Raw genomic sequence first — 27,738 nt, 5'->3', positions numbered from 1 at the left:
TCCAATAAAACCAAAAGAAACCCCGCATTTTCTAATTGAGAAACATGGCGAACTGAGGGGATAATGAGAAATACATGGAGTCCACAAATGCGAAGTTCCATGCCCTCGGGAAACAGGGAGAGCTTACTCAGGCTCTCGGTGTACATTGTTCGATGTCGCCCCAGACCGGATAATGCTTGAAGCCAGGCCAGATGCGCAAGATAGCACGGCGATACTGGCGGACATTGTCAGGAACCGAGGTACACTTTCGTAGACGGTAACGCGCCTTTCTAGCATCGCAGTCTTGCCCGCAAGATCCATCCTCGTGCAATACACACACTGGTCCATCAAAATGGGTTCGAAAGAAGTGATAGTAAAATTCCACATGCCTAGGAAACTGGCAAGGGGAAGGACAGATAGGACAGATGACTTCGCAGCTCTGAGCATCATAGCCTCTCTGTTTGAGCAAGTTGGCGAAATAAGTTCGGCCATGTAAATCGTGTTTTTCGAGAAGATGCTGTTGCATCTCATCGAAGTGTTCGGGAAGGTGTGCACCAACATTCAACTTGTAGGAACATTTCGGCAGTGGGCAGGACCTATGAGCATTGAGATCGAAGCCAGAATTCCAGCTGCAATGAATGGACCACATGTCCCTCTCGAGTTGCATTTCGCATCCTGGGCATTGGAACAAAGTGTCATCGTCGTGGCCATCAAGCATATGGTCTTTGAGCTTGTCTCTGCGGGCAAATCCGTGAATACCACGCCGCTTACAATCGACTGCTGAGCAATCAAACTCCTTCACCGTGCCATGGATAAGCATGTGGCGTTTCAGATCTCCACGTCGCTTAAAGGGTTTCGCTCTACAGTCCGGCACATCGCAGTCGAATGTTGTTTCAGTTGTAGGGTTGGAAAGTATGTCATGGTTGGACTCAAAAGGGGCCGTCGATTGATCATAAGCCATTGAACCAAGTGGGGTTTGCTCTTTATAATGTATTGTGCTTTGCCCTTCTGTTAGCTCATGTCTTTTTTTTAACTCACCGGTCATCAGGCTGTAGCTGCTCATCAGCCGGCTCGCCTAGAACAACACCTATGATCTCCTCATGCAGGGCGTTCCAATCAACACTAGCCAGGTCCTTGTAGTTCGGGTTCTCCCAGTCGATTTGATCCAGACATTCGGACGTGGTTGGCTGCTCAAATCCTGGCGAGGTAGGCGGCGTGTCCATAAAGTCGGTCAGGTCGAATTCGTTGACGTAGTCGGACATGATTGGTTGGTGGTGCTTGGCGAGAAGGGCGTGAGGGACGAGGCTGAGAATGTCGAAGTGGGATTGGTCGGAAGGCGAAGAGGCAGGAGGACAAAGTTGGTAGTCGTAAGCGAGTTTGTTGGCTGTAGTACGCGTACGGTAGGCAAAATTCGAGGGAAACAGGTGAAACTGGGTCGTGGGGACGCTGTGCCTATATGCTTTTCGCTGACGCCTTCGCGCCTGTCTTGCTGGGAGAAGGGCACGCCCAACACCCCTGCACCAAGCAACAATGGATATGGCGCCGCCCAGATAGCCTTGTTGACCTTGAAAGTTCTGGGTCGTACCCTGCGAGGCAAAGGCATCTTCGCCCAGGGTTCGATTCGAAGCCAGATAGCACTGCGTACTACACTATGCCTTTTCGAAGCGACAACAGAAAGTGTTCAGACGTAACGGTGTTACCTAGAATGCATTCGGCTATAATTTTGCTGGTGCAACTTACGGTGAACCGAGAGATTCATCCTAAATTGTCACTGGTGGTTTGTTAAGAAGCATACCACTCACACGTCCCCAATCTCGAACCTTCCCGTCAGCGGCACATCCAATACACTCTTCCCAACAAACACGCCATAATCGCCCCTCTGCAGTTCCCAACTCTGTTCCATCACATTCCACGTACTCAAATCCCGCCTTGTCAACCCAAACTCAAACACCCCCCGCTCACCCGGCACGAGCAGCTGCTTCTCAAAACCACGCAGCACCTTCTCCGGCCCGCCTGGAATACCAATATACAGCTGAGCGACTTCCTTGGCCGCAACGTCGCCAATGTTCTCGATGGTGCAGCGTACACGCGCGACTTCGTCCCAGAGACTATCGATGCCGCCTTGTAATATATGTTCGGGATTGGGAGGGAGCCGTAATGAGGTGGCATTGGCGTCGACGTCGATTTGGAGATTCGAGTATTCAAAGTCGGTGTAAGTGAGGCCGTATCCGAATGCGAAACGAGGCTCGATGCCTTCTTTTATGAAGTGCTTGTAATCAATATATACGCCCTCCGTGAAGTTGACCTGAGGATAGTACGGCGTCTTGTCACTGGGTTGCACCGGATCGAGCACATGGCCATAGTCTGCTTCCTGTTTCGCGACAGTGTACGGCAAGCGGCCAGAGAATGACTGGCGGCCGTACATCAGCTCAACAAGGGCGCGGCCAGAGTCTTGGCCTGGGAGGTGGCCGAGAATCACGGCGGTGATGTTGGGGTGATCGAACCACTCGTCGACAAGACGGACGCCAACGCTGTGTATAACAACCATTGTGTTGTTGCATTGCGATGCCACACTTGTGATGATGCCGTCGGAGTATGCGTCAGAGAGGTTGCGGCGGTCCCAAGACTCGGAGCCAAGAGCGTTGATGAAGACTAGGCAAGCTTCTGATCCAGCGTTTACAGTCGGGTTCGGTGTTTGGATGTCCCAGGCGAGATAAGTGCCGTCGTCATATGCCTGTCGTTTGAAGGCATCGAGAGGCGCGTCGATGGAACCTACAACTGCACCAGATCCACCTCCTGTGAAGAGTGTGCCGTTCAGTGCAATCTCTGGTCCGGTTGTAGTTTGCTCCAAGCTCGATCCAAAGAGTAAGTCAAGTGCTGCAGCTGTGAAGGTAGTTCCGTTCTGAAACTGGAGTGCGTTACGCATTCCCATCTTCCATAAGTTGAAGCCAGCGGCCTCAGCTGTATTCATAAACTGCCCTGCCGCATCGTAGCCAAAGATAGAAATGAATTTTGGTTTCCTCAGAGGTAGTGCTTTGTTCACATTCTTGACCAAAACATGCCCTTCGATCGCACTTTGGAGAATGACAGGCTTCGAGTCGGGCGACCGCGCGTCTACAAACTCATGCGGCTGCACCAGGCTGGCAGGAATACCGTGCCCTGGGGGACGTCCATCTTCTTCACTTTGGCTACCAATCTTGTACCATGGTGCAAGGATACGCGTAACCATATCATTGAGTCTGGTCATCGATACCGAGCCATTGTTCACCATCTGAGTGAGGTTGCCGTCAGCCCAGTATGGTGCGATTGGCATCACCATGTCAAGCCCAGCCAGAGCGCTAGCAACACCACTTTGCTGCATGAACCAATCGCTGACGACAAAGCCCTGGAACCCTAGCTCTTGCTTAAGCAGTCCGTTCAGGACCTTGCTGTTCTGGCATGCGTCACTGTTGTTGACTCTATTGTAGCTGCACATTACGCTCGCGCCGCCAGCACGTAATGCATCCATGAACGGCCAAAGGTATAGCTCATGCATCGTCTTGTCGTCGATGTTCGAAGATATCGACGCGTTGTGATTTGGTGCAGGCAGGAACCGCGGATATTTGCGAGAAGCCTCCTGCTCGTTACCGACGATGTGCTTGATATTGGCAATGACATACTTCTGCATGCCAGCTGTAGTGTCGTGAATGAGCATACCAGTCAAATATGGATCATTGCTAGGTGCTTCCCAATTCCTGCATCTGTATCAGTATCATAATAAGGAGTTATCGATCCAAAAACATACCTTCCACCCTTTGGACTCCGTCCTAACGGCCCTATACTTGGGCCCAGTGCCATATTGACACCCTTGCGTCTGAACTCGCGACCCATATGCATACCCCGTGCATATGCCAGCTCACGATTCCATGAAGCTCCTACGTGCAGTGCTGCTGGGTAGGCATTGACGCCTTCAGCACCGCCAACGCCGTTCTCGGCGTTGTTCAAGCAGTATCCAGGGAAGCCTAGCCGCGGAACTCCGCCGCTTTTGCCATTGCAGCCGTTGAACTCAGCATTGGTGAAGCCCATGGTGACGTTTTCTTTTTCAGCCAACGTCATTTGAGCTACCAGAGCGCGGGCTCGAGATACAGCGTGTGACCAGTCGCCGGTACTGGTGGTGTTTGCTAAGCGCAAGTTAGAGGTACTCAGCATGATATGAGAGGGGGGGATCTTACGAGATGGATACACTGGTGGAGACCTTCCATAGCTCCAGTACCTCTCGAGGTTCTCATAGTATCCTGGACTGGAAGTATTACCAGTGATCTGAGCTGTTGTGCCAGAAACAGCGAGAAAGCTGACAAGCAGCAGTGTTCTGATTGAGACCACCATCTTGGGGTATTCTAGGTAGCAGAAAGTCGCTGAAATGAATTCTAGGTCCGAATTTAAACAATTGAGACATCACCGCAGGATGCAAACTTCCGTATGCCAATGTTCAAAAAGTAGTCCATCTCCACGATGCTAACTGATGTAGTCATGTTCCGCAGCTAAGCAGACTCTCATGACCAGCAAACAAGCCATATCTACGGAAATCAAGCTGGATCAAGTAAAATCGATCCGGCTGGCCTCATGATAGTACTTGATGCTCATCGGACAGCACTCCAGTGAAGCAAGAAATTCGAACATCAAGCTTCGCATTCGCGAGTGTAGCTCTCCCGATATTCTCCCGATTCAATGGTTCGGCATATGCGCTCCATAGGTGTAAGTAGGATGCCGGAGTGTGGATCGGAAGTGGATTCGAGTGGATGCGGAGGAGTATGGGGCAGAGGCAAAATGACTTGCTGCGTCGAGGGTAGTTGTAATGAGACCTTGCTGAGGGCAGCATGACTAAAAGAAACGAAAGAGCTCATGTAACCTCAAGAATCATGATAGCCGAACGAATGGAAAATTGAAGCATGCATGCATGCTGATGTTATTGAGCAGACCAACCTCCCATTGTGGTGGTGTACGCCGAGCAGCCAAGACACTGCTCGTCGGCTATCGGGTGTTGCTTGAGTCGTCTGTAAGTGAAGAAATTTTGTACCATCACGAGCTGCTGATGACGACGATGTGCGCCTTCTGAAGTGTTGCTGAATGCATTGTTCGCTAGCGGAGAGGTTGTGGTGGTTCAGGTTGATCCCCACACGTCATCGCTGCACCCCACTTTCTGAAATCTGAACACCACCAAACCTGCACGCATTTTTGACTCTTGATGAAGCTGGAGGCCTAACACTCGATTTCGGAGAACGATACCCAAGATTTCGTGTTATCGTAGTGTATACATCTCAGTTTACAGCCTCGCTCCTCTATCCCACCATCCTTGTATCCCTCCATGCTCTTCCTACCCATCATCACACACGCTTCCAAACCATCTCCACCTCCATGGGGTCGATGTGTCTCCTCTCAAATACCTCTGCCTTCACCATCACCATGCCCTCTATCTTGACGTTCTTCAGCTGCTCAACGAGATGCAGCTGAAGAGCTCTCTGCCTCGAGTGCCGATCCGGCCTGTTGCATAGCCTGAGCAACGGTACAAACGCCAGGTCAAGTGCACGAGAACGCCACGCTACGACGCTGCAGACTCGTATAACAACAGGAAGCACTGATGGAACCCATTCTGCTTCTCCATGAACTTGCTAAATACCGAAGTGTAATCAAAGCATGGCTTATATTGTGGTATAGTCGCTGATTGCTCACTGTGGTCTTACACCTCACCGCTTCTCATCACTAGCAATAACATTCATTGAATCCTTCTCCTTCTCCTCCTCCAGCTGACTGTGGGTTGAAAGCTGATCCATGCACAAGGAGATATCCATGCAACAGTATGTGCAGGTCTTGCACTGCAGCATTTCACCGCTCCTTATCATGACTGCCACTTACCTCCCCGTACACTACCCGTCGTTACGAGAACACGTCAGAGACAAACGAGAAGGACACGTCCAAACCGCAAGCTCCAATATTACACTCAAGAAAGCTATACGTATAACCAGGCATAGCCATTGAAGAAGAGTGAGTTCATGTACACATCACCTGTCCCGACCTTCGAAAACGCCGCGCCAGCCCATATGGTATCATTTTATCCAATCCCATGCCATCCCAAATCCAGTCATGTCAAATACATTAAGCCAAGCACACTACTCAGCAACACTCAGGTCCGCCGAAAAGTCCTTCCTAATCGTCAAGTTCTCAAAGCCCTCGGTGTTGTTAATGACCAAGCCCTTTTCGTTGGCCAAATGCAACACGCAAATGAAACAGAAGCTCGTTGACAAATCAGCCATCGCTTTCTCAGGGTACACAGATTTGAGGCCGTTGACGACGTCTGTGAAGTTGAGTGAGCCGTCGATGGCTTTGGCGGCTGGGTCGTCTGGCGCATTTGCTGGTGGTGGCGCAGTGATCTGTAGATTTCTGTTAGTGATGCGGTTGAAAGTGACGATGTGAAGTGACTGACCTCTTCCAATCCAATGCCCTTCCATAGCTCATCTTTGAGGCGCTTGACATCGACCTTCTTGGCGACTCGTGCGTACTGTACGTACTCAGGTCGAAACCTCCTGCTCTGCGTGACAAGTTGTGCGCCAAAAGCATCCTCGGCCTGTGAACTTGGTACAACGCCGTCCATCGGCTGCATAGCTTCTGTACCTTCTCCAGGCACTGGTGAGAAGTGGTCGCGAGCATCTGCGAAATCGTCGTCGTCATCCATTGAACCTCCTGGTAGTGGCAAGCCATCGTCCTGGAAGAAATCGGCGTCGTAGTTGCCTTCTACCACGCCATCTTCCTCGGCAAGGGCATTCTCGCCTTCACGATGCGCCCAGTATGCCTCGTCGACGTCACCATGCGCGGGCTCCTCTGTTTGCGGTTGAGCTCGTCGACCTTCGCGCCGTGAGCCCATGCGAGCCTTCGGCTTCAAGAAGAGTCGTAATAATTGTCGCGAACTGAAGTGCTTGTCGTCAGGTAACAGATTCTTTGTCTTTGATTTCCATTGCGCTTTTGGTAACGAAATGGTCGAGTTCGATGTGGCTGGGGTGAACAGCATGTCAGCTGTTGATTGTGACAAAGGTGCAGAAAAGTCAATCTCGAAGGGCTCCTTCTCTTTCCGCTTTGTCGCCGGTGCGGTCTTGCCAGCCTCCTTGACTCTTCGGATGCGCCAGTGCTCAGGACCAGCCCAGTTTTTCTTTAGGGCTTGGTCAAAGTAGCTGAGGATGTTCTCCTGCTCTTGGTCTCTACCGTGCGCCATTGACAGACCATACTGCGCGCCTTCGGTAGCCATGTTACCCTCGACACCCTCAGCGCCCTCTTCTTCCTCTCCGTCACCGAGGCCCATGACATGTACACGGGCTTGGGGATCGCGAATTGCTTCTCGAGCCCAGACTTCGCCACCCTCACCGAAGCCGGTCTCAGGAGGCAAATCAAAGCCACCCATGTTGATGTCGTCATCATCGTCGAAGCCCATTGGGTTGTCGTCGTCGAGGAAGAGTCCGGAGCGATTGCCTGCTTCTTCCTCGTCGTCCTTCTTGTCGTCGTTGCGCCAATCTTCGGGAGCTTTTAGGAAGGGCAAGTCCATCGATCCATTGACATCGCCGAGATCGAAAGTCTTCATCGAGGGACAAATATCTTGTTCATCAAGGCGAGCGAGGTCTGGAAAGTACTTTGCTGCTAGTCCAGAGATGTCAATCTCGACGTCTTCGGCGGCTCTTGAGTCTTCACGTTCTTCCGGCGCGGGAGTGGCTTGCGTCTCCTCAGCCGTTGCATCATTCGCATCGTCGCTGCTGTCAAAGACGATTCTGCCCTTGGAGTCAATGGCTAGGTGGTTGAGCAGCAGACCCTTGGCGCCGCCCTCGTCGAAATCTGCGGATGCCTTTTTGAACAACGGATCCACGGAGAACTCCAGCTCCATCTTCTTGTTTTGCAGCTGGGAAAAAGACGTCGCCAGAGTAGCCTCAGCTGATCGCGCGGTCCTCTTCTTGCGCTTCTTCTGACCGTCTTCACCTTCCTCGCCATCCTCATCCTCGCCGTCTTCGCCGTCCTCAGCGTCTCCGCGGCGCTTCTTGCCCTGATTCTCCGCCAGGCCACTCAGCAGCTTGCCGGTATCAGTCGCAACACTGTCGACTCGGCTGGTGTAGATCTTCACACATCCGTCCAGTGTGCAACTGGCCTTTTGGAAGTTGACGCCATCGCCTTCCTTGAGCAGTGACATTTCGTGGAAGTAGTCAATTAGGGCAAAGTTCCACGAGTTGTTGGCGTTGATTTTCTGACTTTGTTAGTAATGCCCTCTGTATACGTTTCGGTTCCGTACGTTGTCCGTCGCCATCTTCATCCACTCCTCGAAGTTAGCCAGCAGTGGCAGGACACGCTTCATGGGCGTCACGGCACTTCCAGCGACACCGGGCATATCATCTTGGTCCTGTGATGGCGTGTGCGGGCTATCCTCTCCAGCTAATTGTGAAACTCGTCGGCGAGCGGGTGTACCAGAGGAGCGCATAGAGTTGCGCTGGGCTTCGTTGAGGGCATGGCGACGGTTTGCTTTCTCCTGTCGGTCATCGTTGAGGGGAACCCTATCTGGAATTAACAAGTGACATAACCTGCACAGCTTTCGAAATCCTACTTGATGGGCGTCTTCTGCGGAGAGGCCGCAATGCTGTACTTGGTTGCGCGCGGCATCGTCGTGGTGTCGTCGAAGCGTCCGTGGTGGTGGTCGGTTTGTTTGTCAACATCTCCCGACGAGCGGTAGGCGCGCCCGTGGGGTTGCACTCGCCACACTTGGGCTGTGGCGCAGTCAGCCACACTTCCGCGCAAGCCTCAAGCTACCAACCCTCGGTACCGCTTCCAAGATCCAGAAAGGCAACCAGTTTATGCTTGGTTGCCACATTTGTGCTTCAACATGCTTATAGTGTGACCCTGTTCTTCACTCCTTTCAGCATTCCTACCGCCCTTCACATCCTCTTCGCCAATTCCGTTCCCTGCGCGTGCGGCCAAACACTCCGCGCTCCGTCTCGTCTTCCGCTATCTGTGACGCCAGCGCAGTGCTAGTACATAACCTGGACACGCATCGCCGCCAACGTCACTCGGTCTTCCCAGTACCACGGACACACAGACCCTGGAATATACTTTTGCTGCACCGAATCCGCTCAAAATCTCTCGAGAACCGGCTACAAGAGCCGGCGCATTCTTTCGCATCCTGTCGCTCGCACGACACATATAACCCCCGTGCATGACAATGTCGTGACAATGAACGACCAAACCATCCTGGACACTGTACAGCGATGGCGGCGCAAGAAGTATTCGGCGCGTCCGTTCGCGCTCACAATACTCGCCATAACCCTTATGACCGCACTGGCTGTGGCGAAAGACTACCGGGCGCATGTTGGCGGAGTTTCGGGAAGTGCCCTGGGGAAGAGGGATCTCATGATACAAGATGAGGAGGTAGGAACTGCACCTCTCTCAGAGACTTTGAATCTCGCTGACGAACGCAGTGCCGATATGTCCACCACGCCGCAGACAAATGCGCCTTTGTCCTCGCCAACTGCCCGGACGAGGAGGCCGGCGTCGTATCCTACCTCACCCTGTACTACTGCGATATGCCAAAGGCACAGCCCCTTGCGTTCGTTATTATGACGTTGTGGCTAGCTATGCTGTTCAGCACTATCGGCATCGCAGCAAGCGACTTCTTCTGCGTCAACCTCAACACAATCGCGCGCATGCTGGGCATGAGTGAAAGTCTGGCAGGAGTAACTTTGCTGGCATTCGGAAACGGCAGTCCAGACGTATTCTCGACATTTGCTGCGTTTCGAACACATGCGGCGAGCTTGGCAGTGGGAGAGCTCATTGGCGCGGCCTGCTTCATCACAGCAGTCGTGTCTGGCTCCATGGCATTGATTCGGCCATTTGCTGTGGCACGAAAAAGCTTCATCCGTGATGTCGGCTTCTTTCTTGTCGCTGCGGCATTCAGTATGGGCTTCATCATCGACGGGAAGCTTCACCTCTGGGAATCCCTGGCCATGGTCGCATTCTACATTTTCTACGTCGCATTTGTGGTGGCGTGGCATTGGTGGATCAACCAGCGGAGGACGAGAAGATTGAAAGCTGCTGCAATGCGAAGCCACTACATCACACCTGGCGGCGAGGAGGAGGAAATACCCGAATATTTCGACGAGGAAGGTCCGTCTGGCACCGCAACCCCAGGCCGCGCCATTTCGAACGAGGACTTTTCCAATCTTGAAAGGGCAGGAGGTGGCGATCCGCTGGACGAGGACGACCACGAAGAAGAGCGTGAACGATGGATGGGAGAGATGACAAACAATATGCGTGTTAGTAGACCGCGTATGGGCAGCCGTCGCAACACTCACACACCTATCCGACCTAGTCTGGTTGGAGCGCTCGAGTTTCGTGCTGTTACTATCATCGCTGCAGAAATCCAGGAACATCCAGTCAATGCCAATCAGCTTGCGACGATACTCGGACGACCCTACATACACGACCGCGCAGCAGCAAGACTACATCTCAACGGATGCGGATCCTGCTGCTCGACCACCGTTCGATGTTGCATCGATAGGATCAGACGCATCTCCGCAAATCACCAGACCAAATCTGGAAATCCAACAGAGCTTGGGGAGCCGCGCAAGAGCTGTTTCAACCAACGACCTTGATAATGTGCGACTTCACCCCAGCACATTGCAAGTTGGGATACCCGACATCACGTTTGGACCAGCCACTCCTGATGGCCGTGGCCGACTCATGCCTGGTGATCAGGCACCGCCCTCGCCGTCGTTTTCTCTGTCGCCGCCGGCATCTCAGCATGGCTCGCGAGCAGCAAGCCCTGCATCCCATGTCAGGCAACCCTCCGCCGACCGTCTTGCGCCTCCAGATGCAACGGGCCATATGGCACCTCCTACGCGGCAAAACACGCTTAGCCCCACGGCATCTCCAGTCATCGAGCCTGGACACCGAGTAGCTCCTCCGAGCCTTAAGCTCTCCGTGCCCGACGCTGTATCCCCACCCATTCCCTTTCCTGCTTACACAGATTATCCTTGGTCCGCGCAGAGTTCCAGACCACCAAGTCTCCGAGCGCGTGAACCAAGCGCATCACCAGAATCATCCATGTTTCCCAGGGATCCATTCGCTGTACACGAGCCAGCTAAGCCTCCAAAATGGTGGCCGTCTCAAGTCCTGCCACCTCCTCACATCCTGTTCGGGACCTTGTTCCCAACCCTTACCAACTGGAGCGAGAAGAACATTTGGGAAAAGCTCTTGGGTATCGTCGCATCTCTACCTGTTCTCCTGTTGACGATCACGCTTCCAGTAGTTGAGCCAGAAAAGGATGAGGATGAGGGTGGCCATGCTGAGCTGTCTCTCGACTTTGGTCTTCCACCACCGATGACGCCCATCAGTGGCAGCATGGACTCGCATGGTCGTAGTATGGATTCGCATGGTCGCAGCATTGTGCTCCCGCCGGAGAGTATGGCGACACCAGGTACCTCAATGAGCATGAAACGTCCCGCCGCGTCCACTCACAAACCTAACGGTGGCGGCTCCTTCAGCTCCAATACGAGCAACCCACCTGTCGTCTATATCACCAACTCGGACGCCTTGGCACAATCACCCGAAACTCTACCTACCATACCGTCTACAGAACCTAAGCAGTGGAACAGATGGCTCGTTATCACACAAATGTTCACAGCGCCGCTGTTTGTTGTTCTTGTACTTTGGGCAAATATTCAACCCGACAACGGACGCGCCCTGCTTCGACACACGTTGTACTCACTGACTGGGTCGCTGGTCATGCTCGCCTTCATTCTCATTACCACATCCCCCAACCGCCCACCGAAATGGCGGAACCTCCTCTGCTTCGTCGGGTTCGCAGTCGCCATCGCCTGGATCAGCACCATTGCCAACGAAGTCGTCGGCGTGCTGCGCACTCTCGGTGTTATCCTCAACATGTCCGACGCTATCCTAGGCTTGACCATCTTCGCCGTTGGCAATTCCCTAGGCGATCTTGTTGCCGATATTACTGTTGCTCGGCTTGGCTTCCCCATCATGGCTCTCTCAGCGTGTTTCGGTGGACCGATGCTCAATATCCTCTTGGGCATTGGCTTGTCAGGTACCTACATGACGATCACAAAAGGCGAAGCAAAGCACAAGAAACATCCGGACCACAACCTCAAGTTTCCTCCATATCACATTATCGTAAGCACTACTCTGGTTATATCGGGCGCGACGTTGTTGTTCACCCTCGCCGGACTGCTGATTGCAGTCCCCGTGAGGAAGTGGAAGATGGACAAAGTTATTGGACTGGGCCTGGTGGGTGTCTGGACTGTCAGTACGGTAGCCAATGTCGTGGTGGAAGTGCTGGGGTACAGCTCCGATGTTAGTTGACGTTGAATTGCGCTTCGGCGCTAGCGAGATCTTCTTTGTTACAGGTTGGATATACCCAGGTGTTGGTGGTCTGCTTTGATGTGCTATTTCTGGTTAATGTATGTGTTGAGATAGTCGCAATGCACATGAATGGCGACACAGTAAAGAATTCCCATTTTTTGAGCAGTCAGAAGCTCGAGTCTAGTTCAGCCTTTGTCCAAGTGCCTGGAACAGAGACCCTTCTTCCGGTCTCGCTGGCATAGCCCTGTGAGACACGTTAAAGCTACGGTGTGATGTCCAGAACACATGCAATGTGGCAAATAGAAGCAGTACGTAGTTTAAAGATCCACCGGTGAGCCAGCCCACTTTCATGCATGAGAAAGTGTCTCGAACTCAGACTTCTCATGGCCAGCTCAATAGCCTCACGATCCGGTTGGGTACCAAAAACCACAAGACGCAGGTGCACAGCCCAATGCTCACGAAATATCTAAAAACGCCTCCTGCCAACTCGGAATTGAGTTTCCTCAGTCCAGTACACTCGCATTTGACTTACGACACAACGCATCATGGCCGGTTCCTGACGACGCTAGCTCGCTACGTGGTGGGTTGCTATTCCTCGCTTCACTGCGACTAGAGCCCAACCCAGATGCATGCATGCCGGCTCCACTGCAACGAAGAGCCTCGACAGGCGAGACGGGAGGCGCCATGCGGCCCAACGAGCCCGAACGGGGATTGGCATGCCACGTGTGTGGGTGCGAGATGTTGGAAAAAGATGGCTCGCAGGGGCGGATTGGAGACGGTCTGGAAGGCTTGAGCGGTCGGATTGGATAGCTCGCAAGCTCTTCGACTTGCTGGCAAATTCTGCTGTAGCACCAGAAAATGGGAGTCACAAGTCTGGCGGCTACAGGAATGAAGCTGCGGTCTGTGTCCGGTGAAGTCGATTAAATAGTAGAGATGCGAGTGTTGGGCGGGAGGTAGATACATCGCTCCTGCACACATTGAACGCACTGCAACCTGCCTGCATCGCACCGCCAGCTTTCCACATTACTCACATCGCTTGCTCATCAAGAGTACTATGTCCGACTCAGCTAACTGTAAATTCACATCGCAAATTTATCTGATCCGGAGAAGAGTTCGGCGTAAGCCTTGAATAAACCACCATCGTACATTCCAGCAGTGTCACACAACGCATTTACCCATTATTTCGCAACACCACGGCAACGCCTAGTCTGTTGCATATAGTAGTCTATTAAGGCGCCCGTCTGCCACAGTTCAGAGCGTCATCTTGCGTCCCCCTCGTCGTCGCTTGTTGGCCTCGCATCTGCAGTGTGGTACCGCGCACCGCATATTCCCGCACCGCCCCCAGTTCCTGCCCAAGGGCTGCATCACTTGACAGACTGCTGCCACATCCACGCTGTCATCTACCTCGACGCCTCGCTGTTAGTTTGGGTTCATATCCCTAGATCCAGCATATTTTTGTCCCACGCGGGCGCATCTTGTGGTCCCTTCGCCTACTTTTGCACACCATCTTATCGATTGCCGTCTTGCTCGTCTCCCGGTCTTCCATCCCATGTGTGGTTAGCACACAGTCCAACAAACTCCACGTCCTCTTACAGCAAGGGAGTCTAAGACCAGCGGCCGCACAGTGCACACCATCAGCCGAAGCACTTTCGAGACATTTTGCCGCACCGTCGAATCAGACCTCAGCCCTACGTTCTGGCTGCTGCAAACATCGCACCCCTCCCCCTTTCCCCTCGCATTGCACCCGGTGTATATAGCGAGCCTTCACCGCATCCTCGCGGGAGCCGTGCAGCAGTAGTCGAATCTATCCAGGCCGCTGTCTGTTTACAAACACGACCCGTTCCCAGTCCAGGGCTAGTCAGTGTCGAATCGAAGAGCTCTCATTGCCCCGCCAGTGCTGGACCGGTCAGCCCAAAGTTCGACCCCACCACTCATCGTCGACGCCCAGGCGCATCGCCTCTCCGTCCGATCCCAGGCTTAACAGCATCACCCCCAATTCCCTTTCGCACCCAACATCCACTGGACTCGGTCGTTCTCTGCAAAAAGAGACCCGAGTGCAGTACGTCAGCGAACAGCCAGCCTCATGCCGTTAGTCATAGCCCTCCCCCATCATCGCGCAGCCCCCCGTGTCCCTTCACGCCGGTCGCTTTCGCGCCGCAGCACTCGGTCTGGTCGCGCGCAGTCCCAGTCCTCGCGCGCGACTTCTCATGTGTCCCGCTCCACCGTCCCCTCTACTGTTTCCATTGAGACTTCACCATCTCGCGATGCAAAGGGCGACACTGACATCACCATCAGACTCAGGAAAGGAATCACTGTCAACAACCACACGGGCGCCGAGTACTACAGCGACGAAGACTCATCTGGTGTCCAGGTTCTGTCTGGAAGCCAGGAAGAGTACTCCTCCTCCGAAGAAACTGACGAAGAAGACTACGAGGACGAGGACGACAGCCAAGAAGGGTGGGATCTCATCGACAACCAGGAGATCCAGCCATCCGACTCTGCCTCACGCCCCCACGTGAAGCGCCATACCATTCGCGCCCCTTCTGTCCCCCCAGTGCGCCACAAGTCCGCCCCTCGAGCAACTTCGCGCAACGCAGTCCCCGTTGTAGACCCGCCATCTCGCCACAGGAGCCGAAGCCGAACCACACTGGAGCGCGAACATCAAGGGCCGCGGCGGCGTAGGCGCCAGTCCACCCACCAGGATAGCCTCGAAGACCCGGACGACTACCCTCACCAGGCAGGTCGAGGGGGAGCACCGTTTCCGCCACACCACCCCAGTCCTGGTTGGGGTCACATACCACAGCCAACTCCTGACGGCTATGCCCCGAGTTTCATGTCTGATCCCCGCTTCCATCAGTATGGCGGTGCAGCCTCGCCCGCCGGCCAGTTAGTACCCAATGGCTACCATGATCCCTTTCAGCAATTTGGCCACCAGAACCCCTTTGCGCCTAATGGTGCGAACCCCTTCACAGGTCCCCCTGGTGGAGGAGCAGCCGAGCGAGGAGGATACTTCCCCGAGCAGCATGGCGGTCATCCACAACACAGTCACCGACCTGGTCATGGTCGAGGCAACCGCAACTCAATGGGAGCCCCACCTGGCCCCGAGGGTGCAATCATGCCATATGGCGCACAGATGGGCCAATACCCGCCATATGGATCGCCATACGGACACCCTGGACAACCCGGAATGCACCCTGGTATGATGTATCCTCCTTACGGTTATCCACCACAGCAACAGTCACCTCCACCGCAACCACAGCGCGCGCCTTCATCGCGAAAACAGACACCAAGAGCTGAACGCGAACACGAGGAATCGCAAGCGCCAGCTCCAGCCACAACCCCAGCGCAAATGGCAATTCCGCCGCCGGGTTACGAGTTGGTGCCCATGCGACCACCTCAGCCTCCGCCCATTCCATCGCCCCCAGCCGTGGATACAGCAAAGGAGGACGGCATGCTTTCGAAACTTGAAAAGCTTCTGCTTCAGAAGGAGGAGGACGAGAAGAACAAGGCAGAGGAAGAGCGCAAGGCCGCAGAGAATGCCAAGTTCGACCGCCTCGAGAAGATTCTGCTCTCTCAACAAGAAGCCAAGATTGAGAAGGAGAAGTTGAAGGCCAAGGCTGCTGAAGATGCCAAAAAGGCCGCTGCCGAAGCGAAGAAGAAGGGCGACGAAGACAAACTCGAGAAGCTCGAGAAGCTCATTCTGGCGCAGAAGGACGAACAGCTCAAGCGTGAAGCCGCACTAGAGGCTCAGCGCGCCGCAGACAAGAAGGAGAAAGACGAAGAAGCCGCCAAAGTCGCAGCAGAGAAGCAGGCTGCAGCGGAGAAGGCGAAGTACATGCTCGACGCTGCAAAAGCTGCCAGAGAAGAGGCAGAGAAGGAAGGCAGCAGCTGAGGCTGAAGAGATCAAGAAGGCGCACGAGAAGGCCGCGGAAGAGGCCAAGCAGGCGCACGAGAAGGCCATCGCTGAAGCCAAAGCTGCTGCGGAGGAGCTTGAAAAGGCGAAGAAGGCCGCAGAAGAAGAGGCTGCGAGGCTCAAACCATCAGACGCGCCCAAGGCACCGATCAAGTTCAAGGACGCAGTTGGCCGTAAATTCAGTTTCCCATGGAACTTGTGCAAGACATGGAAGGTACGTAGTTCTCTCACTCCTCATCGATACAATATCTAACATCTCCCAGGGTATGGAAGAACTCATCAAGCAAGCCTTCCTCCACGTCGACGTGATCGGTCCCCATGTCCACGAAGGTCACTACGATCTTGTCGGTCCCGACGGTGAGATCATCCTCCCGCAGGTCTGGGAGACTATGATCCAGCCCGACTGGGCCATCACGATGCACATGTGGCCCATGCCTGAGCCCCCGCCACCCCCACCAGAGCCAAAGCCCGTGGACCCCTACGCACAGGGCTACCCTCCTCCACCGCCGGACATGGCCCAGTTCCATTCACACCACATGCCCGTTGGGAAGAGCAAGAGCTTGAAGAACAAGGACAAGGTCAAGCTCAAGAGAAGCAGCATGCCACCTATGATGATGCATCACGATCCCCATGTCGTGCAGGTCCCACCAATGCCATCACCTCACGGCGCTGCTCCTCCACCACCACCTCCTCCTCCGCATCCAGGCATGCAGGGAGTGCCGCCACCTCCGCCCGCTGTTATGGTCATGCCACAACCTAGCCAGCCCAAGCCTCGGAAGAAGTCTGCGCCAGCACCATTCTTCAGGTGGGCTGCCGGACCCGCAAAGAAGAAGAAATAGATGAGCAAATCGTCCTTTCGGCTCTCTCCTTACCCCAATCATCTCTTTTCTCTACATCTCGTCGTCGCAGGTGCTCCGGACAACGGTGCCAATTTCTGGGACACATTCCACGTTTGTTCGGTTCATTGTATGCGGGAAAAAGTCGAGATACCAATTGTTCCATGTTAGCGGCTTGTCATTTTTCACACAAAACTTGTATCGCTTGTGGCTTTTGGACTACCCCTCTGCGCGTTTTTGGAGTCGGCGTTGTTATGTTTCTCATTTCGGTTTGTTGCTCTTAGCATGTTTGAATGAAGATGGGAAATGAAAGTATGATACGGGTAATGAAGTGGAGGACAACGCTATCTTATGTTTTGCACATCAACCTTTCTCAGTATACCTTTTACCCCCATTTTGTTTCTATCTTTTTTATTTAGCGCAATTGAACAAATCCATCAAAATATCTATACTTCTGACTTACCCTGTCCTTGTCACGTGTCCCCTCGTGTTCGCTATCGTTGTTACCAGGATCATCCAGCAATTACGTATGCCCAGACCCATGTTGACTTCCAAGTAATTAATTCGCCGAAGAAGGCCAACAACACACCGCACGCACGGGAAGTTACGATGTGGGAGGTGATGAGATTGACGTCACAGCGAGTTTGTAGTTCATATGGTGGACCTAGGAAGCGCGCATGTTCATGTGTTTCATGTTTCTGCAGTTTGAAGGAATTGATTGGCGCATAGTACTACACATCTGAATCCTCAAGCACCAGTACTGCATACAGGCGATTAAACAACGCCTTTGCGCATCCGACAAAACCCTCAAATCCTTCACGCATGCAATTCCTCCCTTCTTGCATCCAGCGCCCTTGAAGACTACCCTCATCCCAAAATGCTCCTCACCACCCTGACATCGCTCCTCCTCCTCTCCTTCGCCTCAGCCGACGACACCACCCAATACACATCTGACGACCAATTCGAATCCACCATCCTCAACATCACAAACTCCTACCGCCAACAACACAACGCCACCTCCCTCTCCTGGAACTCCACCCTCGCCTCCTTCGCCTCCGACCACTCCTCAGACTGCAAATTCGCCCACTCCGGCGGCCCCTACGGCGAAAACCTCGCCTCCGGCTACCCCAACGTGACCTCGAGCATCAAAGCCTGGGGCCACGAGCGCACGCAGTACGACTTCCAGAAAGGCGATTTCGACACCGCGACGGGGCATTTTTCGCAGCTGGTTTGGAAGGGCACGGAGCAGGTGGGCTGTGGCAGGACAAATTGTACTGGCAAGGGAGATGCGCCTGGGTGGTTCTTGGTGTGCGAGTATTATCCCGGGGGGAATGTGTTGGGGCAGTTTAAGGAGAATGTGCAAAGTCAGATAATGGGGGCTGTGGGGGATGTGCCGGACGATAGGGGGGCGGCGGGAGGATTGGGAGTTACGAGAGGGTGGGTGGTTTTGGTGGGAGTGGTGAGTTTGTTGGTGGTGTAGGATGGATGGGGAGAAGCTATCTGAATATGATTTATGTACACGCTTAGCGCATTGTCACTTTTTGGTACGGGTCGACATGCTGATTCTTTGCGATGCTTTGGAAGCAACCGTGTCTCTGAAGGCCGCCAGCAAATAGCCATGGTCAGAACAGGTTGTGTAAAGGTAATTGTGTCCTTGTGTTTGTCATGGTCAGACTTTGCTGTATCGAGGTTATCATACGACTTCAATAGCGTGTACGAAGTCACTTAGTAGTACACGAAGGAGCTGAAGCTCGCGTCTTGTCAAACACCGCGAGACTCGATGCAGATTGACGCTCTCTGCGTACAGTCGGTTTTACAGCGTGAAACTGAAGTCGCTATGACAATCAGAAGTGGAGCAAGCTAGCTCTAGTATGAAAGGGCACTCGAGCAGCAGCTTCCTCTGATTATCCTACCATTGGGAATGAATATTCTCTTTCACAAACACTTTAAGAATGAGGCTCCTAAGGCCTTCCCGGCTGCTGGTCTTCTTCTAGCGTGAAATTAGTCATCTGGCTACACACTCCAGTGTATAAGTATGTCGACTCCCGCGCTGTTCAGCAGACTTGAGACTCTCACACATCCTGTGCCACCCAACCGATAATCCACAATTCTTCCAGAGCAGGTCTCTTACCGACCGACCAAACATCACCCACCTCATCAAAATCAGACTAAACACTATATCGCTCAAGACGTAGACCTTGAAGCGTACGCTTGACACATTACATAAATATCCGCAAAATATGTATCTGAATTTGAACGGTCCTTATTCACAACGATGGGTAACCTCAAAGATCCTCCAGTCGAGATTCGCCAGATGATCCTTCATCACACGTGGCTGTCCACATCCTCTATTCTGATGCTTGAGACAGACGGTCTTATCCATCTTGCCAACATCATCCGAAACTCTCATATTGTGGAAGAGGAGGAAGAGAATTCTCTATTCGTGAGATCAAGCAATGCTGAAGATTGTGAGCAGGACGAGTTCGAAGAAGAGGAGGATGGTCCGGCTCACCTACCAATTGGGCTCCCGTCTTGGCTCCTCACCAATAAGGCAATGCTTGCTGATGGCATAGCTGTGTTCAATCGCCATGGAGAATGCCAGCTGGAGATCGACACAGCAATGATCAGGGGAAATCCGCACGAAGCGCTTAAGGGCAAAGACCATGCTCTATACAATCGCCATCTCTTCTCGCCTCTGATCTCGCCATACAACGTTCAGCGGCTTCGAGTCGTCCTACACAAGTCAGGGCGTAACGCATTCAAGACCCCAACTCCGATGATCGAGTTAAGCCCAGATCACATCCAGTATTGTGAGGCTTTATTCAAAGATGTCACTGCTTCTGCAAAAGTCGAAGAGGTAGAACTCTGCCTCAAGAACTTTCATCATTCAGGCCGTCCTGTGGAAGTCAATACCGATGCTCTTGGTGGCCTTGTTTGGCCTTTAGCAACGCTGGCCCGCTTGCAGATCGGACTACCCACATCGTGGGACGATAGAGTCACTCGAGAGGGCCGAGATGAAGTAGAGGACCGGCTCTTACAGAAGTTGCGAGAGATTGGAGAAGGGGCACTTGCAGGTATGGAAAGGTACCCAGCTAAGGACTTTGTGAAGAAGGAGGACGGTAGACCAGGAGTTTACGGGTACCTGCATCGCGACTGGAAGTTCTTCTGGGAGGGCGTTGGATCTGTTTGAGTCAATACATGAGGAATGTGCGATGAGAAGAGCGAGAGGGTCTTAAAGCTAAAGCATCTGGTATACTCAAATTGACAATGATGCCAGTCACGCCTCAACAGTAGTGAATCATGTTTCCTGTCTTCTTACGCTGCATTGTCTTCGCCTCCCACATGCATGGCCAGTCTATCTATCATCAACTTACTAACCCAGACGAGGCTCCAACCCCGGAACACCTCGTCGTTTTACATGCTCGCCCCAGTCATGTCGGCCACCGCGCCTCCCACCATACCCCTCAGCACTCCTGCATCCAGCTTCTGAACCTCCGTCCAGAGCAGCCTCTCCACGATCTCAAGAGCACATGTGGTAGACTGCCACATGACGTCATCCTCGTCCGTCCCAATGAAGACTTCCAGACGATCGAGAGGGTAACCTGCGCCTGCCACCAAATTGGCAACAGGCGCAAGGTCCACCCGGTACTCGGTGTCGGGAAGGTGGGTGATTGCCTGTACGCGCATGTCCAGCTCTCGGAGCTTGCCAGCCCGGTTGACATCTTTGAAGAGCTTTCGGGCATACCTGATGTCGCGGATGTCCCAGTAGATGAGGGGAAGGTAGCCAGTCGGAGCGGGGACGTGATCTGGCACCAGAAACTGAATGAACAGTCGGTGGCGGGAGAAAGGTGGGAGGAGAGCGGGGAAGGTGGCGATGTCGTATCGAGACTCTTCCCTGCCTCTGGCATCGAAAGTCTCGTCGTACTTGCTGTAGCTCAAGTACTTTGCGCCGGTGCCGACGTACACGCGCCCAAAGCGGTCAAAGACTTCCACTGCTTCGTGGAGGATGGGCTTGGAGGCGAGGAGTCATTTCGGCAGCCCAGACGTGCTGTGGAACTACTAGGGAGGGTCGAGGTAGGTGTTGAGCCAGTGTGGAGGCTCGGGGTGGAATTCGGAGAAGATCTCGAGGCAGTAGTTAGACGGCGAGATATTGATGTCCGAATTGCTCGACCACAGCTCGTGGTACACCCTATCGCGGATTTCGCGCGGCAGGTCAAGGAAGTGGCGAGGCATGTCTTCGGTAAAGGTTATGTGTGGGGGTACTTCGTGGACTCTGAAGGATATGAGGAAGGTAGTCAGAGTTCCGTGAGCCGAATTTGAAAGTGTATGTGCTACTGAGAATATTTCAGTGTCAGGCAGCTCAAAGCTCGGACTCCGACGCGCTATCAAGATCACACTGACGTATTCCGACCTTCTCCTTCACTATGCCGACCGGCAGAACCTCGTTAAAGCACGTTCAATGCACGGCCGCTGAGTTTTAGCGGCGTCTTGGCACTCTCTGGTCTACATAAGTTGGCCGGCCCCCTCTTCTCTATTCCCTTCTCCATCCACAACGGCCTCGTCAACCGTTACCCGGCGGGCATTCGTGCCTGGACCGGGACAATTTTTGATATCATCACATCCACAGCCTTTTTTCATTGATTGTGCTGGCTTCGGCTGGCGCTTCGAGGAAGATTGATTGTTTTGCAGTGAAGTGTTGTTTCGGTCTTTCATATATGCTCCGCGTATGATCGCTCGCAGATAGTCATAACACTGGACTGAATGGGTTTTTGTAGCACGCTGAATGAAATACGTAAGGACCTGTTGTGTATAGATGCAGGGTTTCGCACAGGTCCAGCGTGAGCTATCAGTGATTGCTTGTCACCCCACTTTGCACAGTACAGTTTCGCATGTAAATCGCGAGGGATTGTGGTTGACGACTTCATGCTGTCTAACTCAGGCTGCATCTAGTATACCCTTGAGGGAGTGCAATCAAGTAGGCAGTCTCTCGTTGCATGATAGCTTGCTGCCATCCGCACGCCTTGCACTACCTGAAGCTGGAAGCTGTGTGCCTCCAGGGCTGATTGCTTGAAGGTACCCTCTATGGTCGTCAGACAGCAGGTTCTATACAATACACTTGGGAAGGTACCATCTAGTAAAGGTTTCCCGTTGTAGAGCAGCTTGCTACAGTCCGCACGCCTTGCACTGCCCGAAGCTGGACGTTGTCGTACGCATCCAGGATGGGTCGCTTAACGGTGTCATCTGCAACTTTCGGACTACAGTATGAACAAAAGAGGACATGTACGCAGAGACTTTGCTTGTATCACGCAGAATGGTCAGCCACTAAGTAGATATGTAGCCTTCGCACAGCGACCAAGCCGTCAGCTAATGGGCAATGTGGCCCAGCTTCTTTCCACAATACAGTGCCTGTACATGTCCCGGCACGGGAACCCTTAAGATGTCCCTCCAAACGCCGTAAAAATTCTGCCGCTTCTACACACTGCCGCCGCCCGCTAAGCTTGGACCTGCCCGCGCTTTCCAGATCACACTGACGTACGCCACCCGACCCCTCTGTTTGGTTCCTTCACCATGACAACCGGCAAGACCTCGCTGTCGCTTAGCAGCGCTGACTGATCCGGCGCGGGTGATCTTTGGCACCGGCTTGGCGCCCTCCCAGGGCTATATAAGGCTTTCCCTCCCTCCCCTCTACACTCTTTTCTTCATTATGGGGTCGGGGGAACAGGTACGTACTCCTCAACAACATCTTCCTCTCAACATACCAGCTAACTTCCTTCCTTCACAGGCGATCTCCTTCGGGTTGTGGTCTACTCGGTCAACCTCTTTGCTCAGGCATATTGGGGCTCACTTGGGCTCGCATGGCATTGCACATCGCTGGCGGCCCTTGTGCAGGCATTCGTGTCAGTCGGGACAATTTTTGTTTGCACACTGATCATTGCCTTCGGGTTTTATCGAAGGGCATACGATGACACTCTACACACAGCTTTCATGCTGTCGGTGGGACATGTCGTTGCTCAGGCATGCTACGCACTCTGTGATGGCTTCGGCCTGAGATGTTGCCAGTGTCGAACTCTAGGCATGGCTACTTCAGTACTCATGCTGATGGGAATTTTTTTCAGATCATCTCCGTCGTCAAACAGGAGAGCTCCGGACATGATGCGCTCATCGGCAGTACCGAGTTCAATCTGTCCGAGAATTTTTTGCCAGTGGCTCACTGGGCTAGTTCTACGGAACACTTTACTTTTTTCATTGATCGTTCTGGCATTTTGCTGGTTCATCGAGGAAGATTGCTCTTTTCCATGCTACTGTCTGATCTTAAGTTGTTGTTGTGATGTACTGGCGCAGTGTTGATAGCAAAATTTGGACCCCTCTTCACCTCGATTTCGCGTCTTGAACATCTGGTTTGACCGCAATCGTCACTCACAACACACATTGCCTTCAACACTACCCACTCATACAAAATGGAACGCATCACCAGCACACCCTGGTCCGCTTCGTTCCCCGCCTCTACTTCTGGAGCAGTCTGGGTCGAGCCAGCTCCAGACCTGCCACGGCACATCCGTGCAAAGAACAAGTTGAAGCTCTGGAGAGAATGGTGGGCTGAGAAGCTGCGGCGCTTGAAGCATAGAAACTTCTGAGCGCCGCCAAGTCAAGAAGCGTAAGGAAATGATTCAGTTTCATTCACATCGTATTAGCTAATTCCGTGACTAGCAGCGCCCCCATTCCTCTCCCGACTCCTCTCCCTGGGCGTGACCGCCAGCGGAGCTTCGACCAAAGGCGTAATCGCAGCTTCCAGTTCCAAAGGCGCAGTCAAGCCCTCGCTTTGCCCTGGCACCGGCTCCCGCATACCCAGCTCTTCATCGGCCTCGACCACGACCGAGAGGATTTCGGCGCGCTTGCGCGTTGCGGCGCCGTACCCGCTATCGTCGACTACCATTGGTGACGAAAGAGGAGATATGGAGGTTCTGCGACCACGTCTGGAACTGGACCGGCGAGCAGGAGCTACAAGACTTGATGGGCGACCGTCATTGAATTGCTCTTGAGCGTCTCTGAGTTTGCGCTTCAGGCGACGAATGTACCAGCCTAGAGCAGAGAATATCGAGAGCGCCACCGACGAGACACTTACTGCGATACCGGCCTTCGCACCATCTGAGAGCTGATCTGGAGGCGCCTGAGCAACAGGTGCTGTACTCGTGGAAGCCGCCGAGCTTGCGATAGTCGAGCTAATCGTTGAGCTTGGTCCTGTCGGTAGAGTGCTTGGTGTGATTATAGGCTTCGGATTACTGCTGCTGGAAGTGGTTGGCGGTGCCTGGCTCGAATTCGGTGCTGGAACAGCAGATGGGCTCGAAGTTGACACCACATTAGAAACCGCGGCGCTCGAAGCCATTCTCGTCCACGATTCTCCAACAACAGTACTTCTGCCTCCCAGCACCCTACAAGCTGCTCGAACCTTCGAAAATGCGACCGCGGCCTCAACCTGATTGCAACCCTGCCGCACACATGTTGTTTGTTTCCCGATAATGTCGCCTCTTCCACAATGACACGCAAAATCCGTCTCGTTGGCGCAACCGTCTGTCAAGACCCCCTTCACAAAGCACGTCAACGCGCATGATGGAAGCTGTATGGCTGCAAAATCGGACTGGCGCCGGAATAATGACTGTGGTATCGAAAAGACTATTTGGATATGGACGATAAGGAGAAGAACGGTGATAAAGATCCTGGGTGTCGTGTGCGCAAGTTGACCGCGCATGCGCATAGTCATGGGATACCCCGCTGGACATATGGATGGAATGAATAAAAAGTGCGAACTGTGTTGAAAGTGTTCCAAGCTGTCGCGGCAGACGGACAGACCGGAAGGACAACGAGAGATGATTAGAGTGAGCTCTTGTCACTGTTGTTTTGCGCGTTTCGCAGACTTGCGCGTCCGACCGCTGTTCCTCGTTTCGAATCAAGGTTTGAACCTTACCGAGAGCTGCGCTATGTACGAGAGATCGAAAACGAGAATACGGTGGATGACGACACAGTCGCAAAACAGAAAACTAGAGGACGTTGCAACGTCTCCACGCCCCACTGCGGCGCTGTCTCTTCTATCGTTCCGAACGAGCGTGCATGTCTGTGAGACTCACCGAACAAGTGTTCCAGCTGCTACTTGCAGCAGAGTTGCGTTGGCGGTTTCGGAAATCCTGAAACACAAGCATGCGACATCACGATTGGTCGATCACTCCAGTAAATCCCCCGAAAACCACGGATGCTTGAAAAGATGAAGAGCGCATGAATCCCCAAGAGCAGGAGAGCTTCAGAAACCTGCACTGACCACATTCATGTGTTTTCACGACAGACAGGTGGCAGTACGTAAATTGACAAATATGGTCCAAAAATCTCGTCGTCTTATGTTTTTTGACAAGGGCTATGCGCGTGCGATTTATTGGAAGAAGGAAGAGAGAAAGATGTACAGAATCAGACCTGACGTTGAATAGAGATAGCAGAGAATGATAGGCCGTGGAAGAGCCCAAGAATGTCTTACCTGTACATTTCTACGAAAAAAATTGCCCTCAAGCGGTATGTACTGAGTACCAACCTTCCAGATCGTGTTTCCGAAGTGCCAATGATCCAGGTATGCGCCGCGCTAAAAGGTCTGAGCCAGTCGTGTTTCTGGTTCTCGCTACTAATGAAGTGTAACATCTCCCACGCGGTCACTGAGAGCGTGCATGTTCTGATCGTCGGGCTTCACGGGAAGAGTCGTTTGTGCGTCTTCGGCTTTCGTGAACCAATGATTCCTATCGTCCACAGGAGTGATCATATCCTCTGGTTCCTCGTCGCAAGTTTCCAGATAGCCACTGCCAGCGCTCCCAGGATACTCATTGACAAGGCTGGCCCGGTCCCAATCACCACTGCTCCGGACGCTGACACCCTGTTCGAAGTCATCGTCCCAGCTTTCCGGCCCCTCGGTAGTGTGAGGTTGCCCGTCGTCCCAAAGGTCTTGCTCCACACCGCTTAAGAACTCCCAAATACTGGCCAATGGCTCTTCGAGTGGTAAGAAATAGTTCATCGAGTCGTTTTCCTGACCAGTCCAGTCACCCCAGGCCTCCAGGATGTCGAGGCGTGGGAAATGTACAAGGAGAGAATGCGCCCACGAACGTACGAGCTCTTCCTCGAGCCAAGGATCGGTGATAGAGCTTGACTGAGAACTAATGGAGGTTGCATATGTGCTTGCAGCTACGGAAAGCACAGTCTGTGGCCGGGCGAGCGCAAGATGGTTGAGTCTCGCAAAGAGAGGTGCTGTCGGCGAGGAGGTACGGACTGCAGCTTCTTCGGCGCCAATATAGACAACGCCATACTCATATATTGTCGGCTCCATCTGGGTAGATGCGGCACCCAGTGCCTCGGATCCGTAAGCCAACTTTGGCTCATCCTCAATTGTAGTCAAGCTCGGTAGTTGAAGAGCCACCTTCAAGCGAAGCACCTCGAGTTGAGGGCAGTGTTCTCCAAGAAGGTTGAGTGCGCACTCTTCCAATGCTATTGTCGTCTGAGGATGAAGCTCCAAGTCAAGTTGCATAAGCCGTGGCATTAATCGACAGAATTGCAGGAAGTCGGTGCTGGAGATGCAGGATGCATTAATCGCAGCTGGTTTTGAGACGAGCAGCGCTAGGTCTGTCAAATTTGGACATGCGGATGCAAAAGCTACTAAAGATGCGCCATGCAGTATGGGCAAGGTCTCGCTGGAAGGAAATGATGCCGACAGTAGACCAATATTGGCCTTCACAGACTTGAGACGTTGACATCGGGTAAGAGTATACAGTAGTTTGTCCAAAAATGCAATGTCCGATTCGACGGGCGCATGGTCTGGCATCCGGGCGAGATCGAAAGAAAGCTTCTCGACGTTCGGAAGAAGAGCTGGAAGTGCGAGAGCAATCTCAGGGTAGCACATTACGTGCAGTCGAAGCAGCGAAGAAAAGGAGTTGGCTGGAAGGCCGGGGTCTTGGATAAACGGCAACAGTTGTGTACCAGGATCGAGGTCCAGCTCCAGAGCTTCAAGACCGGGACGCTGGCCCAGCCAACGGAAAAGAATATCGGTGCCACGAAAGCCTGCGTTCATGACTGACACGTCCTTTACTGTAGGATTGGCGTCAAGAATTTCGCTCATAATCTGGGCTTGAACAGGAGGACTGGAGTTGATGGCGTCTGGTCCAATGTGTATGCTTTCAAGGCTTCTGCAAGCAGCAGATAACTTGGGGAGGAGGGTCTTGGCAATGTGCGTCGAATGGTCTAACGGCGTTGCAGAGATTTCCAAGTGCTCCAGGTTCGGATGTAACATGTGGTAGAGAGCACGGTCATGACCTCTCCAGTCCCCTTCCAGTTCAAGGCTTTTCAGACATGGCCAGTCGAGCTGTTCGAGATAGCCCAGATCTTCTCCGCTTTCCGAAGGCGGTGAAAGCAGGTAGATACGCTCTACCTTGGACGCATACCACTTACGCCTCTCGATTGGTATACGCTGCATAGCCGGCAGATGGGGGTATCGCTTCCACAGGATAGACGTTCCAGCGTCGGCCCAAAGTTTGCTCACACAAATGGACGGCAACAAGGTCGGCCTGAACTCTACGAATTCAACTGGTTGATCTGGCCCATTTTGTCGGC

At 53.2% G+C, this 27,738-nt stretch overlaps 11 protein-coding genes across 11 annotated transcripts; 5 read left to right on the top strand and 6 right to left on the bottom strand.

Moving 5' to 3' along the window:
• Positions 1 to 331: 331 nt before the first annotated feature.
• SNOG_03443 (hypothetical protein) lies at positions 332 to 763 on the top strand (the record flags this gene model as incomplete). Its single annotated transcript, XM_001793956.1, has 2 exons — positions 332 to 352; positions 566 to 763. 2 exons carry the CDS (start codon positions 332 to 334, stop codon positions 761 to 763), a joined length of 219 nt encoding a protein of 72 aa, XP_001794008.1.
• A 250-nt stretch (positions 764 to 1,013) lies between these two features.
• On the bottom strand, positions 1,014 to 4,044 carry SNOG_03442 (hypothetical protein; the record flags this gene model as incomplete). Its single annotated transcript, XM_001793955.1, has 3 exons — positions 1,014 to 1,623; positions 1,782 to 3,719; positions 3,764 to 4,044. The coding sequence occupies 3 exons, from the start codon at positions 4,042 to 4,044 to the stop codon at positions 1,014 to 1,016; spliced, it is 2,829 nt and encodes a 942-aa protein (XP_001794007.1).
• Positions 4,045 to 6,125: 2,081 nt separating this feature from the next.
• Positions 6,126 to 8,646, bottom strand: SNOG_03441 (hypothetical protein; the record flags this gene model as incomplete). Its single annotated transcript, XM_001793954.1, has 4 exons — positions 6,126 to 6,386; positions 6,440 to 8,236; positions 8,282 to 8,540; positions 8,591 to 8,646. 4 exons carry the CDS (start codon positions 8,644 to 8,646, stop codon positions 6,126 to 6,128), a joined length of 2,373 nt encoding a protein of 790 aa, XP_001794006.1.
• A 567-nt stretch (positions 8,647 to 9,213) lies between these two features.
• Positions 9,214 to 12,357, top strand: SNOG_03440 (hypothetical protein; the record flags this gene model as incomplete). The annotated part of the gene is made up of 3 exons (XM_001793953.1): positions 9,214 to 9,457; positions 9,484 to 10,305; positions 10,349 to 12,357. 3 exons carry the CDS (start codon positions 9,214 to 9,216, stop codon positions 12,355 to 12,357), a joined length of 3,075 nt encoding a protein of 1,024 aa, XP_001794005.1.
• A 2,083-nt stretch (positions 12,358 to 14,440) lies between these two features.
• SNOG_03439 (hypothetical protein) lies at positions 14,441 to 17,109 on the top strand (the record flags this gene model as incomplete). The annotated part of the gene is given in 5 exon segments (XM_001793952.1): positions 14,441 to 14,911; positions 14,967 to 15,140; positions 15,161 to 16,213; positions 16,230 to 16,484; positions 16,534 to 17,109. The coding sequence occupies 5 exon segments, from the start codon at positions 14,441 to 14,443 to the stop codon at positions 17,107 to 17,109; spliced, it is 2,529 nt and encodes an 842-aa protein (XP_001794004.1).
• Positions 17,110 to 17,386: 277 nt separating this feature from the next.
• SNOG_03438 (hypothetical protein) lies at positions 17,387 to 17,649 on the bottom strand (the record flags this gene model as incomplete). The annotated part of the gene is made up of 2 exons (XM_001793951.1): positions 17,387 to 17,450; positions 17,570 to 17,649. 2 exons carry the CDS (start codon positions 17,647 to 17,649, stop codon positions 17,387 to 17,389), a joined length of 144 nt encoding a protein of 47 aa, XP_001794003.1.
• Positions 17,650 to 17,983: 334 nt separating this feature from the next.
• On the top strand, positions 17,984 to 18,586 carry SNOG_03437 (hypothetical protein; the record flags this gene model as incomplete). Its single annotated transcript, XM_001793950.1, has 1 exon — positions 17,984 to 18,586. The coding sequence occupies one exon, from the start codon at positions 17,984 to 17,986 to the stop codon at positions 18,584 to 18,586; it is 603 nt and encodes a 200-aa protein (XP_001794002.1).
• Positions 18,587 to 19,381: 795 nt separating this feature from the next.
• On the top strand, positions 19,382 to 20,296 carry SNOG_03436 (hypothetical protein; the record flags this gene model as incomplete). Its single annotated transcript, XM_001793949.1, has 1 exon — positions 19,382 to 20,296. One exon carries the CDS (start codon positions 19,382 to 19,384, stop codon positions 20,294 to 20,296), a length of 915 nt encoding a protein of 304 aa, XP_001794001.1.
• A 224-nt stretch (positions 20,297 to 20,520) lies between these two features.
• Positions 20,521 to 21,339, bottom strand: SNOG_03435 (hypothetical protein; the record flags this gene model as incomplete). Its single annotated transcript, XM_001793948.1, has 2 exons — positions 20,521 to 21,112; positions 21,167 to 21,339. The coding sequence occupies 2 exons, from the start codon at positions 21,337 to 21,339 to the stop codon at positions 20,521 to 20,523; spliced, it is 765 nt and encodes a 254-aa protein (XP_001794000.1).
• Positions 21,340 to 23,794: 2,455 nt separating this feature from the next.
• Positions 23,795 to 24,490, bottom strand: SNOG_03434 (hypothetical protein; the record flags this gene model as incomplete). The annotated part of the gene is made up of 1 exon (XM_001793947.1): positions 23,795 to 24,490. One exon carries the CDS (start codon positions 24,488 to 24,490, stop codon positions 23,795 to 23,797), a length of 696 nt encoding a protein of 231 aa, XP_001793999.1.
• Positions 24,491 to 25,768: 1,278 nt separating this feature from the next.
• Positions 25,769 to 27,418, bottom strand: SNOG_03433 (hypothetical protein; the record flags this gene model as incomplete). Its single annotated transcript, XM_001793946.1, has 1 exon — positions 25,769 to 27,418. The coding sequence occupies one exon, from the start codon at positions 27,416 to 27,418 to the stop codon at positions 25,769 to 25,771; it is 1,650 nt and encodes a 549-aa protein (XP_001793998.1).
• Between the last annotated feature and the right edge of the window lie 320 nt (positions 27,419 to 27,738).

The sequence above is a fragment of the Parastagonospora nodorum genome, assembly GCF_000146915.1.
Source record: "Parastagonospora nodorum SN15 chromosome Unknown scaffold_5, whole genome shotgun sequence".
NCBI lineage: Eukaryota > Fungi > Ascomycota > Dothideomycetes > Pleosporales > Phaeosphaeriaceae > Parastagonospora > Parastagonospora nodorum.
Note: the sequence above shows the minus strand (reverse complement) of the source record. Positions and strands in the feature narration are given on the sequence as shown.